This window comes from Polyodon spathula, chromosome 12 (genome assembly GCF_017654505.1).
Source record: "Polyodon spathula isolate WHYD16114869_AA chromosome 12, ASM1765450v1, whole genome shotgun sequence".
NCBI lineage: Eukaryota > Metazoa > Chordata > Actinopteri > Acipenseriformes > Polyodontidae > Polyodon > Polyodon spathula.
In genome coordinates, this window is record NC_054545.1 from 38,048,831 (window position 1) to 38,064,324 (window position 15,494).

The 15,494-nt window shown below is 41.3% G+C and overlaps 2 protein-coding genes across 10 annotated transcripts; one reads left to right on the forward strand and one right to left on the reverse strand.

Moving 5' to 3' along the window:
* Positions 1-638: 638 nt before the first annotated feature.
* Positions 639-8,899, reverse strand: fam114a2 (family with sequence similarity 114 member A2). 6 transcript variants are annotated; one of them, XM_041265637.1, is made up of 14 exons: positions 8,812-8,898; positions 7,781-8,035; positions 7,131-7,230; positions 6,547-6,648; positions 6,044-6,153; positions 5,486-5,620; positions 4,911-5,069; positions 4,487-4,613; positions 4,161-4,252; positions 3,672-3,779; positions 3,270-3,409; positions 2,686-2,758; positions 1,713-1,766; positions 639-1,469 (listed from the first exon to the last, which is right to left on the reverse strand). In XM_041265637.1, exons 2-14 carry the CDS (start codon positions 8,021-8,023, stop codon positions 1,371-1,373), a joined length of 1,542 nt encoding a protein of 513 aa, XP_041121571.1. In that variant the 5' UTR covers positions 8,024-8,035; positions 8,812-8,898; the 3' UTR covers positions 639-1,370. The 6 variants fall into 6 exon arrangements, with proteins under 6 accessions (XP_041121571.1, XP_041121573.1, XP_041121572.1 ...); XM_041265639.1 differs by having other exon boundaries at positions 7,796-8,035; positions 8,812-8,897; XM_041265638.1 differs by lacking the exon at positions 8,812-8,898 and adding an exon at positions 8,355-8,784.
* Positions 8,900-8,916: 17 nt separating this feature from the next.
* Positions 8,917-14,957, forward strand: LOC121324135 (microfibril-associated glycoprotein 3-like). Of its 4 annotated transcripts, none has more exons than XM_041265643.1 (3): positions 8,917-8,977; positions 10,217-10,621; positions 12,115-14,957. In XM_041265643.1, exons 2-3 carry the CDS (start codon positions 10,330-10,332, stop codon positions 12,870-12,872), a joined length of 1,050 nt encoding a protein of 349 aa, XP_041121577.1. In that variant the 5' UTR covers positions 8,917-8,977; positions 10,217-10,329; the 3' UTR covers positions 12,873-14,957. The 4 variants fall into 4 exon arrangements, with proteins under 4 accessions (XP_041121577.1, XP_041121579.1, XP_041121578.1 ...); XM_041265645.1 differs by having other exon boundaries at positions 8,941-8,977; positions 10,303-10,621; XM_041265644.1 differs by lacking the exon at positions 8,917-8,977 and adding an exon at positions 8,987-9,088.
* Positions 14,958-15,494: the final 537 nt, after the last annotated feature.

Consider the following 15,494-nt stretch of genomic DNA (forward strand, 5'->3'; position numbering starts at 1 on the left):
GGAGCATTTTAACAGCCAATACAGTAAAACGCTGAGGAATATCTTGTTCCTCTTGTTTGCTGAAGTAGCAGAACAGTAAATCAGGGTGGGGCTCATGAAACCCTGTTTTAATGCCACAATCATGTCATATGCGCCGGACTCATTATTAACTGGGTCCTTGTTTTAGATCACATCTCTATAGGGCTGGTCCCTTTCATGGTTCCTCTGGCACTGGCAATGCATGCTTGTCTCTATTCCTATTGCATTGAAATAACAATAAGAAATATCAATCACTGTAATGAGTCTCATTGACCCGAAGACCCCCTTGACTGGCTGTTGCTGCTTTGTGTGCTTCATCCCCATCTAATCCTTTTGCTACAGGGTTGCTGGATTTTTATACCTGCCTAATTCCTGCAACCAGTTTAATATGGCGCCATCCATGAGATGTATATGCATTGAATCTATGAACCATCTTGTTTGTTTTTGCAGGAGTCTGTAGGGAATGCAGGATTGTTTTAGCAAACTGATAAAGACAGCTCACTTTTTTACTTTACACATTATTATACATTGTTGAAGTATTCTGTTGCATCCCAAACTGCTTGCTTCACTGTGAAACACAGGAAGAAACAGGGCAATAGGAACACACTGCACAAACAAAATGTATAGGAGAGTTTTATTTGCATTAAATAAAGGGCTGTCATTCAATATTGTATATATACACAAGATGCATGTTGTATTGATACATTGTACAGTCGTTTTTATTTTACCAATGATGCAGTTATAATAGCATCATAGTTCTAATGTAGTGGCTTAAATCTCACTTGTGTATACTATGTACTATAAAACTCATATTATTATGCGCAGCCTTTAATAGAAGACTACCAAACATATTGTAAAGTCTACAAGATCAGACAACTTTGCATGAGCCACGCAGTCTGGGCTCAATATAAAATCATACAACATATTCATGGCAAAGGAGACAGGAAGAAGAGAACCTGGATCTAAGAAAGCCAACCCTTTCTTCCAGTCTCCCTGCAGACATTGATAAGACTCGCACTACAAACCAGGCATGTGGTCCCGTTAAAATCTGATCAAAATGACACGCAAAATAAATACCACTACTTTAAAGAAACTGTATGCAACACATTTTGCCCACTTCAGATATAATGAAGAGATTATTTTATTATTATATTCTCACACACACGCGCATCCAGGTACAGAACAGGTCACAGTTAATTAATCTTACTGACCGTGCTGATTGCTTTGATTATATTAGCATAGTGCATTTGCAGCTTTTGCAGACTTCAGCAGAGACCCTGAAATCCCCTTGTTTGTCTCTTGTATGAAGCAGCTGCAGCTTTGACACTGGTGTGTAATCCACCTATTGTCCGCTACTGTGCAGAGCTGGTACAGATCTGGATGTGAGAAACCTCTAAAACGGGTAGCAAGAGCTGGAAAGCATCCTGGATATACGAGGCACTGTTAGAAGCCTGAAAAATAAACATAACAATCATCACCATCTGTTTTTCCATGATCCGGAAGGTCAAACTGCTGACAGCAGTCAACTCATCTGGATGCTTCATAATCCTCTGGTTTAATTACACCAGAAGTCACTTTATTGGAAACCACTTGCTGGGTGAGAAAACCCACTGGCGTCAGTAGATGAGTTGGTATTGCAATTCAACTGTGTATTAAAAAAAAACCAAACAACACATTATTTATTTTAAACCAACCTCCAAAAAGACTCCAGTGATCAGTGGATTGAGGATATCACCCTTTTCATTTGCCTAGAAAAAAAATATATACACATTTAATGAAGTCAGATATTAAGTAACAGCAAAAGAAAACAATCTTACAACAGCCTCACACCACTGTAGATATACAATTGAACTGAGAACCATCTTGTGTTGTACTCTCACAAAAACAAGAAGATCATTTCTCTGGTGATGACTTGGGGCTCTAAAAACATCTGACCTTATTTGAAGTCTCATAAAAGTTTCTCACAGTAAAAGCACATCAAAGTGTAATAAAGCACAGTGACTGCATGGGAAAGAACAGCAGTGTGTAATAAAGCACAGTGACAGCATGGGAAAGAACAGCAGTGTGTAATAAAGCACAGTGACAGCATGGGAAACAGCATGGGAAAGAACAGCAGTGTGTAATAAAGCACAGTGACAGCATGGGAAAGCACAGTAACAAAGTGTAATAAAGCACAGCAAAGTGTAATAAAGCACAGTGACTGCATGGTAAAGCACAGCAAAGTGTAATAAAGCACAGTGACTGCATGGGAAAGAACAAGTGTAAAAGCACAGCACAGTGTCATAAAGCACAGCAAAGTGTAACAAAGCACAGTGACTGCATGGGAAAGAACAGCAGTGTGTAATAAAGCACAGTGACTGCATGGGAAAGAACAGCAGTGTGTAATAAAGCACAGTGACTGCATGGGAAAGAACAGCAGTGTGTAATAAAGCACAGTGACAGCATGGGAAAGCACAGCAAAGTGTAATAAAGCACAGTGACTGCATGGTAAAGCACAGCAAAGTGTAATCAAGCACAGCAAAGTGTAACAAAGCACAGTGACAGTATGGGAAAGCACAATTATTGTAAAGACCAGCAAGGCATGGGGAGGCATTTTAATAAACATGGCAAACCAGGGAACATACACTACGGTAAATGTATTGTACCTTGCAATAGAATACACCTTACCCCAACAGTACTTAAACAAGAAGTGAACTTCTTAGACAGCGCTGAAACCTCTTTACATAAAATTATGGTCATCCTGAAAAACAAGAAAAAAAAACATTGTAATGCACTATGAAACATTGTAATGCACTATGAAACATTGTAATGCACTATGAAATGTAATACACTGAATATTCTTTCAAAATGATTCTGGGATCTGGGTCTCCAATATCAGAGTTATTATAATCTTTCCCTATGATTTACAAATATACCCTGGTCTACATATCATCATCATCCTCTCTCTGAAGAAAGATTTAATAAGCAAGACATAAGAACATAAGAACATAAGAAAGTTTACAAACGAGAGGAGGCCATTCGGCCCATCTTGCTCGTTTGGTTGTTAGTAGCTTATTGATCCCAAAATCTCATCAAGCAGCTTCTTGAAGATGTGCTGGTAGCCAACATGTTCTCCATTAACGAATGGTCTGGGTATTTCTTCTTGCTGGTATCACACTGAATATGGTACCAATCCTCATTGCAGAAGCACACTGTGCTGGGCTGTATGTGCTGCAGTATAGTCTGGATTTAATCAATAGGACATCTCTTACTGTGACAAACATCTGGCCTGTTCCAACGCCGTGGACTCCAGGTCCTGGCTGTGAAGGATCAGTTCCGCTGCTTTATGGAACTGTTCTATTGATCTGGCTGTCAGTTCTGCCAGGCTTTTGATTGCACATGTGTGAATATCCTGCCAATCAGACAAAGGAAGCCACATAAACAGCAAGAACCAAGCACACGGGTCACACTGCTATGCAATAGGAGTCTTCTATCCATCCCTGCATTGGCAAGGCAAACATACACTCCCTTTAATGAAAGGCAGCACTTTTTAGGTTTCACATCACTTTCTACAGCAAAGCCAGCATGCATGAATAAGTGTTACTGAGCAACACAAGCCTCACAGCACACTGTTTGCATTGTAATAACCATTCAAGTCAGTTAACTGCTCTGACCTCAACAGAACTCCTGGGAGCTGCTTCTGCGCTTTCAGCTTTTTCTTCCTTCTCCGATTCTTCAGGGATGTGAACTTCAGACATCCAGCAGTGTGCCTTTTTTCTGGCCTAGAGAGACATGTTCTTTTATTTTTAAAACAGAGGCCATAATATTACCAGTATAGCCTTTATTAAGAGCCACCTTGAATTAAGAACCACAAATGTCCAGTGTCAGTGTAAGTAACCTGTAATAATGTAACAGGTATTGCACTTCACTGAAACCACCGAGGACAGCCCGCACGTGCACTGTTCTCACATCCCAGTCTGTGCACTAGCGTACACACAACGCTGTTTTCTGACCATACCTGCATGACGCAAAACGGTAGCAGGAGCTTTCTAATGTAGCAGACACACAAACCAAGGCAATGCAACCTGCAGTCTGATCATGGAAAGGGCTGTTTTAGTGCAACAGGTTTTATTTCTGTAGGGATTTAAGAATTCAGGACATACCCTGCCGAGCTTGTCTGCAGTTATAGCTACGTGTAGCTCTGCCATGACAGCGGTCAGCTCTCTCACGAACTCTGAACCATCATCATCATCATCTAAAAGCAGAAATATATATATATACATATTCATACTGCAACTGTTTTCAACCACATTTCAAAACAGTCTGGGACAAAGAAGCTTCAATTGAAATGCAGAATTATTTGCGTACACACAAGAAATGACATTGCTTCAACGTGAAGATATTGGAGTATTGATGCACTGCATGTTAAAATTCCATGAAAGCTTTCCCCACTGACGAGACGATCAGTCGTGCTGCACGGCTGTTTTACCTTTCCTCTCTTCCTCCTCCTCCTCATCGTCAAACTCCCCCAGTGAAAAGGCTTCTTTGATCAGTTGCAGCTCCTCCTTCAAAGTGGCGAGCTCCTCCCCAGACATCGAGGTCAGGACTGATCTCACCTGGACAAACACAAAGCAAGCACTGAGCCAGAACCTCCAAAAGCAGTTCTGTTGAGAAATCATTCCCATTTCAAAAGTAACGTCCAAATGACAACAGCTTCAAATCTGAATAATCAGAATCTTGAATACTTTGAAGTTTTAATTAATAATATGTATTTTAAGACACATGTAATAATGTGTGTGCGTGTAACGATGATCTGCATGAAGGTGCTGAGCATGACGAGTGCAGAATGGAAATCTCAGTACAATGCTGCTTCCAGCCCTGACTGGAATCCACATTAAAACGCTGCTGATTACCTTGGCTTCACTTTCCCTGGAGAGAATCTCCAGCGCCTCAAGGTGGGAAAGGCCCTGGAACTCATCAAACAGTATCCCATAATGAGCTTTCCTACTGGTATCCGTGGCAACTTGCCCTGCTGTTTGTTGCTGTTCTTGTTCTTTTGCCTCCCGTAAAACCTAAATGAGAATGCAAACAGTCCAGGTGAATTCAAACAGAATCCACAATCGGGTAATAGCTATACTGTGTAGGGCTGTTTTAATAGCTATACTGTGTAGGGTTGTTTTAATAGCTATACTGTGTAGGGCTGTTTTAATAGCAATACTGTGTAGGGCTGTTTTAATAGCAATACTGTGTAGGGTTGTTTTAATAGCTATACTGGGTAGGGTGGTATTAATAGCTATACTGTATAGGGTTGTTTTAATAGCTATACTGTATAGGGTGGTTTTAATAGTCATACTGTGTAGGGTGGTTTTAATAGCTATACTGTGTAGGGTGTTTCTAATAGCTACACTGTATAGGGTTGTTTTCCAAGGTACCAGACAGAATACATGCATACCTAGATGCACACACACACACACAAAATAAAGTTCACCTGGGACAGTGTTTCAGTTCTGATCATCAGTCCTTTCGTTTTCTTAAACCCCGGATCTCCTTCTGCTATAGCATCCATGGTCTTTTTCCCGATGAATTCTAAAGCATCCAGACCTCCACTTATAACACTTTTTCCCTGAGAGATAACAACATCATTATGAGCACCATGTATCTTGTGAACAGTGTTTTATAATGCGCAGGAACAAAGTTAAATAGCAGCTTGAACAGTGTTTTATAATGCACAGAAACAATGTCAAACAGCAGCTTGAACAGAGTTTTATAAAACACAGGAAGAATGTCAAACAGGAGCTTGAATCGTGTGTTATAATGCCATAAATAGGAACAATGTTTTAAACAGCAGCTTTACTCTTTGAACGCGTTTTATCCTGAATTCACCTGCAGGTGTAGCTAGTGCTTTATTCTTAATTCCTTGCTGGCATAATGCATTAATCTTGGCTAGTTCTTCTTTAATAAAAGATGCATAGCTACATCTCTGACACAAAACCCATACAGCCCTCGAGGGCCCATTTTCTCTTTTGTCTGCTTTAGAGATACTCACAGTGCTTTGAACCACGCTGCTGAATGATGAGAACATGCCCATCGCAGCCCCCACCGGAGCGCTCCTCCCACTGTCCTTACCAGAGCTGCTCTTTGCACTGCCTGCTGCACCTGCACTTAAACACATAGCTGGCTTTCAATTTAAACTGGCTTGTGCACAGGACTTTCAAGCCTTGGTCTTCATGCACACTTGAGGAAATAAGTACATTATAAGGAGTCTTATTTGATTTAGTAAGGTCAAAATAATTCAGTGACCTTCTGTATTTACAAAATGAATCATGTTTTTATTTTACTGTTAAGTAACATTTTCATAGTGCATGTTCCTTAACTGGGTTTTTAAACTTCATAATGGAAATAATGGAAAGTGGCAAACCCAGCGCACAGTGCATTCAGCAAATGACCCTGACTGCTTTGTTAAGGGACTCTGCATTTTAAAACTCAGCACACAGACCAATGATTTATCAGGTGTTGGACAGTATCGAGGTAACTTGTACTGCTTCTCACCCTCTTGCTTTACTTCCTCCCTCACTTTTGTAGACAGGTCTGTAGGACTCGGAATTCCAAGTGATGATTCTGCTTTCTCAATAACCTGGGAAATCCCTTGGCCTTGATAGAACAAACAGAGCAGGAATCAGTCAGCACAGCATGCGGCACGCCTCACACCTGCACACTGCATGCTGTACACCTCACACCTGCATGCCTCACATCTGCACACTGCACACCTCACATGTCTCACACCTGCACACTTGCACGCTGCACACCTTACACCTACACACTGCACACTTCACACCTGCACGCCTCACGCCTGCACGCCTCACGCCTGCACACTGCATGCTCCCTTACCCTTCCTCCCAATTGTTTGGGGAATTCTCAGACTCTTAGGAACAGACACCCTTGCTAGTCCCGGGTAAGCAGATATCACATTTCTAGCACATTTACACAACGTGCACTATTGATGCAATATTAAACACTTTAAAGCACATGTTTACATACATACATATAGAGCTTTTAAAAGAAGCCACATGTAATGTATCATGTGAATCAGTAATGCCTGTCCCTAACAATGAATAAAGTGCTGCTTCTCTTACCGACTGTGGCAACTGTAGCTGACGCAGTGGTTATGAGGGACTTGCCCCAGCTTCCCCAGGATCCCCAGCCCCCCTGGGCTTTCACAGCAGCTTGGGTCTCCTATACAGAGGAAGTGACATGAATTTACCCAACCCAGATTATGTGTACACCACAGGCATCCAGATGATTAACAGTAATGAAACAAAGTAGCAGAAGTGATTCACCAAGTTCACTTATTCATTATTTAGAAATGCTTCCTGTAGAATTGTAATCTACACTGTGCAAAACACTGGCAAAGTAACTCCACTCTAAAGTACTGCAGCTGGAGGACAAATGTTCTCAATTCCAGGTGGCACTGCTGACCCACAGCACATACAGGTTAGCAATTAAACGTGCCTTCATTACTTAATGCATTGCTAGATAAAAACAATATAAACAAATGCCTTGAGTCTTGATTACTGTGCATACACCTGTACCATTGTTACCTGTTATGCATCTCTCTGTCTGGTTTTCTCACATCTGTACCATTGTTACCTGTCGTGCATCTCTCTGTCTGCTTTTCACACACCTGTACCATTGTTACCTGTCGTGCACCTCTCTCTGTCTGCTTTTCACACACCTGTACCATTGTTACCTGTCGTGCATCTCTCTTTGTCTGCTTTTCATACACCTGTACCATTGTTACCTGTCGTGCATCTCTCTCTGTCTGCTTTTCCTCACATGGCTCTTGGGGCTCACAGGGAGAGGGGGGGTTTTCAGGTCTTTTCCGGGTCACACTGACTGTAGTTCCACCCTTTACTCTAGACCCAGCCTTGCTCTCTATAGAGCCCCCATCAGCATCCTCGCTCTGCAAGGGGAGCTCCTGGCTGTCACAAGTCATCCCTGTGACACTGGCGCTCTCTGCTTCAGACATCCTGGAACATTCCTGCACATAAATTGTATTTTGTTTGGTAGAAAAAAATATATATTAATACAAAAGTGTGCTTATTTATATATGACAAGACAACATCATTCATTAACACTGGCCATAAAACATAGCAGACTTATTTGTGTTTACATTTATGAGAACTGGGTTTCATTAACGCATTGTCTGGCTGAGAACATAAGCATAATAATATTAATAATAATAATAATAATAATAATAAATAGGTTTTTTTTTCAGATTTTGCCATAATAACAGAAAATCACAAGAAATGTTAACAAATGAATATGCAAAGATTATCAGAATTCCACATCCAACTAACCGGCTCTTCAAACTGTACTCTGCAAGCTTACAGACTAATGCACCAAAGGGTTTATTGCCATGTCTTCGTGTTGCTATATGTCAGTACATCATTTCTTTGCTCATGCATTAGACCCAGCGTTGAAATAATAGTGCAATCGCTTCCTATGCGCTACAGCAGTACTGTAGGGTATAGTCCTCTGTCGTTGTACTTGCCCTGCCCCTGCCTGAATCCAGAGGCTGTGCAAGTTTGCTGTATCTGATGATGATGATGATGACGTGGCGAATCCAATCTGCATTACTCAAGCTGTTAATTTCCAGGCCAGACTGTATACTGTAATATAACCCAACATGATCCTGACCCTGTAGCGGGGACTTAGGTTTGACCACATTCATTTTACTTGCGTGTTATAATATTACTGAGCACATTTTATCCTTACAAAAGAACGCATGACGTAACGAAGCATAGCGTTGCCTACCTGTACAGTGTAGCTCCGAAACGGTCAGGGAGTACCGTGAACCCCACAGCCACGTCACTTCAGCTTTGCACTGTTTCTACTCGAGCACTTTAAAAACAGGACGTACGCAGTTCAAACGCGGCTTCCGTTTCCGGCTTGACAGGAAAGAAGGCGGAAAAACGCAATGGTATGGGTTCTTATTTTGGTAATAAAGATGTCAGGCGTTACTCGTTTTAAGACTGACCTGATGTCAGAAAGTGTATGTCATTGTTGCGTGTTTGTGAAGAACACTATATAGGTACGTTTAATCACAGTGTGTATATGTTGTCAAGCCACATGTGTGTTTTGTGTTAAGCTTAATATAGGTAATTTCAAGAAAAATTAATTGAGGGAAATACAGAAATTAGAAATTTATTTATGAAATATGTACAGTGGATGCCAGTTATTAACAACCCTGATAAAGACAACTTTCGGCTATTAACAACACCACTTTCCCATGGACTTTAATGTTAATGGATTTCTGATATTAGCAACTGCACGCCGCTTATTCATTGCCAGCTTAATTACTAGCTGCCGTGCTAGAGAGCGCACTTGCATGCTTTATAAACACACTTCATGCAGATTTTATAACACACTGACTTCGCAACTGTGTAAGCGGACTGAGGCAGAATCGAGGCTTTGAAACTGGCTACGAAGCTGCACGCAAAATTGAGATGGATTTACAGCAGGAGGTGGTACGTTGTAAAAAGTATCGGAGTGTGTCAAAGTGTTGCTGCTGTAGTACAGTGTTACCTTTCGGTTCAGGCGGTGAACGTCGGATGTACTAGAGGCCGCTACAGGCTGCGAAACAAGTGGTGTTGAAATAATAGTAACAGAGTTAGTTTTATGGGTAGGTTTAGTGTTTATGGTTGGGTGCAAGTCGCATGGATTAATAAATGGTTCTGTTAATCATTGTAAGTGAGGTAAGCTGATTGAAGGAGTGACATGGCGTTTAGTTTAATTAGTTCTGATAAAGAAGTTGTACGGTTTTTGGATAAAGAAGACGGAAGAGATTGAAAGCGGGTTTGCCTTTTGGTGCCGTAGTTGTCTGTATTAGGTACAGCTTTATTTAGTTTCATATTTTTGTAAATCCGTTTGAAATTGTTTTATTTTCCGCATTTAGTTATTCTTTATATTAATGTAATAAAGGTCAGGGATGAGAAATGTGTAGACTGTTGTGTTTTTGAGCGTGTCAGTGAAGTGTACTGTACCGAGCTGCTTTGTATGAACTGAACCTTTAACTAAATAGTACATCGTATGGTAATGTTCGTGCTGGTCCTGAACACCGAAGCGAAATAGATTTGTATGCATGTGTACTATGAAACGCTATAATTAAACTGCAATAGAGTAATTAGTGTGTTTTTTTTTTTTTTTTTTTTTTTCCCAGAAAAAATCACATATTGAAGAGTCCCTGAATAGCTGATATTGGACTTTCATGGGAACACTATTTTTTTTTTTTTTTTTTTTTTCTAGGTGGTTGAGTAAGTTCTCATAGCTGAGATGCTGTTAAAACACAATCCCGGTGCAATGGTTTGGGCTCTTGCTTTTTGCGCTTTGCTAGCGTTTGCTCCTGAAGGTAAAGCACAGAATACCACAGAACAGTGGGGCCGAGAGCAGCAACGCAACAAGACCGCGCTTCCTTTACAGCTTCTCGCCAGACTGCCAGCGCTCCGTGACGTCATTGTCGAGGAAGGCTCCAGTGCTGTGATTGCGTGTGATGTTACAGGACGTCAGGATGCAGATATTATTTGGTACAACTCCAAGGGTCACGTGCTGGAGGAAGCTGAATTAGGTAAGATGTCGTGTCATGCCTTGCTTCCTACGTCACGTCCTGTATTCACTAGTCAGGTATATCTCAATATGTTATCAAAGGGCTTGCTCAACTGTAGAGAACACTTGGATGGAGTCACCCGAGCTAGCGTAGCATCTTCAAATAATAATGTAACAAACCCACCTAAATCACTGTGACAACCACGTTGGGGTCCAAGTAGCGTGACCACTGCCACCACTTCTGTTATCCGGTAAGGTCCAGAATGGAGTTAGGTGCGCTTGTGCAACTATTAACAGTAGGTAGGTAGATTGTCCTGTGGCTAAAATGAACAGCAGTCTGGGAGCAGAAGTAATAATTCAAAGCTTTTATTAAATTACAATAAATAGTTAAAAACCTGATAAATAAGAAAAATACCACAGGCTAAAATCCATCATGAAATGTTATCACAATTACAGTCAATAGGGGTGGGCACTCGGTCAGCCAGATTTCCCTAAAGTAGGTCTTTTCACTGGGGTAATTAAAGAGACTAGTGCATAAAATAATATAAATGTGCAACAAATCTCAAAGAAATAACACAAACAAAACTCGCTTAAATCAATAAATATCAGATGTCAACAATCAAATAAATAATAAAGCATAAAGCCTCCCACTTAGTATAGGGTTATACTGTGTTATGTGTAAGTTATCCCTCGCTCCAGAGTATTGGTGATCTGCCCGCAATATATAGCTAAAACCAGCCCCTCCCCCGTTAGAAAGCATAGAATAATATAGGACAGGATACAGTATACAAGATATTACAAAACAGTTTAAGGACACTGCAGGTAGTGGTAAGGAAGTTCAACGTTACCAATCTGGTATATAGAACATGTGGTGGTGATTCAACAAGCTTTCAGCTTAGCAGCAGTAGAGTTTACCAAATCAGAGTAGGCATTCCGTGATTTCAACTCCAGCGGAGGTTCTCTTTCTATACTTCCTTGCGCTACAATGACACAACTTCACAGTCCACTTCAAACACAATATTCCGTGGTCTCAAAGTTCAAACATCAGTTCTTTCACTACACATGTAGTGCATATACAGCACCCGTCCTGCTCTCTTTCAACCATTGTCAGTCCGTTTTTCATCTACTCCCACAGTCCATTAAGTTATTAGCAGCAGGTACTGTTAATCAAATGAGAGGGTGCAATTGACAGCATCCATTAACAAAGTCGTTATACCGATGGCAGGTGAGGGTGGTTAGTTGAGACAACAATTGATGCGCCCACTAGCAAAGTCACTATTATAATAATAATAATAATAATAATAATAATACATTAAACAAATATTACTTTCTTCATTTTACTTTTTAAAAGCTGTAAAGTGACTGCTGGTGATCTTTTTGTAACATGCGAGACAGATATACAACATTAAAGGACTTCCAGATCCTTAACTGTCAGTGCTGCCAAGTGTAACGGAGGAGTCTGTGATGTACCCAGCCCCTTTGGAAGGACTGTATTTGAGTATTGTTTTTTTTCAGGAGGAAAGTGGCTGGTTTTGGACAGGGGAGTGTTGAACATCACTGTGGTTGCTTTCGAAGACCGAGGCCGCTACACCTGCATTGCGCATAGCTCCTTTGGGAGCTCAAACTACACCATCACCCTGCGTGTGATCTCCACTCATGGCGACATGGGGCTGTACTACGTGATCGTGTGCCTGATCGCCTTCACCATTGTGATGGTCCTCAACATCACCCGTCTGTGCATGATCAGCAGCCACCTGCGCAAGACTGAGCAGGCCATAAACGACTTCTTCCGGACAGAGGGGGCTGAGAAGCTGCAGAAGGCCTTCGAGATCGCCAAGCGCATCCCCATCATCACCTCGGCCAAAACGTTGGAGCTGGCCAAAGTGACCCAGTACAAGACCATGGAGTTTGCCCGGCACATGGAAGACCTGGCACGGAGCATCCCTCTGCCTCCGCTCATTCTCAACTGCAGGGCTTTCGTGGAGGAGATCTTTGAAGCAGTGCGCGTGGATGACCCGCTGCACCCGCGGCATGCGGGCAAAGGGGGCCGGGCCATCGGGGGCTGTCCAGACGGGGTCTTCACCATTGAGTCAGGAGAGGATGCTGTCCCCCCTCAGCAGGGTCAGGAAATTGCAGTGCAGGCATCCGTCCATCCTGCATCGCACTGCCAGCGAGACATGGACACGGTTTCCAGCAGCAGTTGTCGTTCAGTGCAAGACGGATCGACCGCTGTCATGTTGGACCCGAGCGAGCAGAAACATGTGGTTTATTAACATCCCATACAGCACAGTGCAGCATTCTTCTCTCCCATCTGCTCCCATCTATATATATATATATATATATATATATATATATATATATATATATATATATATATATGCAGTAAAGTGTAAACTGGTCCATTCTCCACTCACTTGGCAAGCAGATCCAGCCATTAGGTTTGCTGTGCTGCAAGCAGTTAAAAAGATAGATAAAGATAGGAAACGCACACAATTAATCAGAGATGTGTATGTTTCTAGTTTCTGTATCTGTTTATTAATTCTTACTGTTGGTGCTAAAGTAAATATATAATTTTTTTCTCCAAGATAATGACATGCAATACCCATTAGGTGGTGCTGTTGTACACATCTTATGGTGTAGAGACTATGCATTTTAGTACTACCAGCAGTTACAACTAATAAAAGATCTGAGAGGAAATGAAAGTCATTCTCAGAAATGAATATCTGGAATGGGTTTTCCAGTAATGAAACCATGCAAACGGTGCTCACTGTTTACATTGCTCTCCGTGTCTGTAGAACTTGTCAGCTGGTAGTCTACCGTGAACAAGATGGCAAACTAAGACGTGCTGGAATGCATCCTTGAATGGTGCAGTAGCAAGGGAGAGCTGTATTTCCAGTAGTATTTAGGCTGTTATTGAAGACTTTACCCTGCCTTTCGGAAGCACTTCCAGAAGAAGGCTTTCTTGAGCAAACTGGACACCTCTTAAACGAAGTGATCTGACTGCCCTTCTGTCGTCCTGGCTGATTAAAAGGCTGGCATGGCGCAGTGCTAAGCTGACATCTTTTTTTATTTGACCAGCTGTGATGGAGTGTGTGTGCTTTTATTTCTCCAGATGGTGGTTTTAGTTCCTTTCGCAAAGCCTGTGATGAAGTTGCAGCAGCGAAATCCTCGAACGTTACATGAAGCATTCTGCTCGGGTTTTGGAGTTGGCTCTTGAGCAAAGACGCAGCTGTGCAGTGGGATCACCTTTACTGTGTAAACGCTATTTTGGGGTATTTCACTGGGCTTTGTTCCAATCGTAATCTAAATTGTTTAATTGAACTGATTTAAACCTCCATCCAGACCCTGAAGTTGTTCGTTAAACCTGCAGTGGAAGGGCCCTGCAGGACCAGGATTGGACACCCTTGTAGGTTTTGATGATAGGAATTGCAATAGAATTTTTTTTTAAATTTTTTTATCCCTTATAGAACGTCACAATTTCCATAAATGTCAGGGAGGTGTAGACATCAGTACAGATCCTGTGCCTCTTCTAAACTCCATTGAATAGCTGTAAAAAATTGCGAGTCATTTTAATAAGCAAGCCCTTTTACAGGGATCGCAATAATTGGGCAGCTGTCAGCCGTGCGGAAAGAACAACAAAGAACCGACTTCCTTGTCGGATAGAACTGCTGCCTGTATCGGGGACTCTTCTAATGGGTGTTTTTTTTAAAGACAAAGGTGTGTCATCCTATCAATTGTGTTATCATTAATATTTCACAACTGTTCATTCTGGCTGAAACACTTCTGCAAACACGTATTTGAAAAAGTTCTGTGTTTTTGCTTGAGCTGACATTCTGAAAAGAATACACTTGCCAGGTCAGCCCTGATGTTCCAAGATGAAGTTGATGGGTTCGTTAGGAACAGACTGAAGGTTACTAAACTTGTGTAGAGCGAACTACAGCAACTCAGTTGTGAGGTCATTCCATTCCAGCAGACTTGCTGACTGTAAAAAATAATTTACTGTATAATGAAATACAAGCATGTTAATAGGATGTGATAAATACATTGTGTAAATGACAGTAACCATCCTCAAATAGACAGATTTGTCTTTTTAAATACTTTTAAATCCAGGGATTTTTCATACGTTGATAAGTATGGTTTTGATGGTATTGCTTATGCACGTTATTCAGTGTGTCTAGCAGAATGATGTATTGTGTAATAGCCTAAACCTGCATCCTTTTGTATAGTTTTCTTTATGGCTTTTCAGTAAATGAATGGGTTGGGTGTGTGTATCTTATGTAGTATTTCTATGTGTAGTTTTATCAGGGAAAATTTATTGTTCACTAGTTTTTTTGTGTTAATAAACTACATGTTTAACACCCTCTGTGCTACCTGGTAATCTGTGACCTCTTAGCAGTGCTTTTTTTCAATTTCACAGGCAGTTAGTCTCAAACAATATAAAAGAGACACTCCCGTAATGGCATTGAGTAAAGCAATGTCATTAGTGAAGGGAAATGGAACCTGACATATACCTCTTCTTACTGAAGAATGCCGGCTGCTTGGCAGGTCATTAGGAGCGGTCAGGCTGGAATTTGTCCTGCAGGAGAGCACTTCGGCTAACCCTGATTAAAATAAGAAAGGGGTTGGACATCATAATAAAATAGTTCTGTACTGCTGGCAAGCCTCATGCATTTGTATAGATGTGCACCGAGCAACGCAGTACAGGAGCACAGTAGTATTGATTTGAATTGGGAGCAGTAATGAAAACGTCCCTCCCTATCCTCTCGCCCCGTTCCAATGGCCTTGCTCCTGTTTTATATTCTGATATTTTGACAGTTTTAAAATCAGGATGACAATTTCATATTGGGATGAAATTTAAATGAAACTGATCTACCGTATAAGTCATGTATAATGAA

What these genes read in the sequence shown, in the direction of transcription:
- LOC121324135 (XM_041265643.1), top strand. Translation starts at nt 10,330, where the DNA reads ATGCTGTTAAAACACAATCCCGGTGCAATGGTTTGGGCTCTTGCTTTT. An exon ending in GCTGGAGGAAGCTGAATTAG is followed by an intron (nt 10,622 to 12,114) that starts GTAAGATGTCGT and finishes GTTTTTTTTCAG; the next exon opens with GAGGAAAGTGGCTGGTTTTG.
- fam114a2 (XM_041265637.1), bottom strand. Translation starts at nt 8,023, where the DNA reads ATGTCTGAAGCAGAGAGCGCCAGTGTCACAGGGATGACTTGTGACAGC. An exon ending in CTTGTTTAAGTACTGTTGGG is followed by an intron (nt 1,767 to 2,685) that starts GTAAGGTGTATT and finishes TTTTTTTTCTAG; the next exon opens with GCAAATGAAAAGGGTGATAT. An exon ending in TCACTGGAGTCTTTTTGGAG is followed by an intron (nt 1,470 to 1,712) that starts GTTGGTTTAAAA and finishes TTTATTTTTCAG; the next exon opens with GCTTCTAACAGTGCCTCGTA.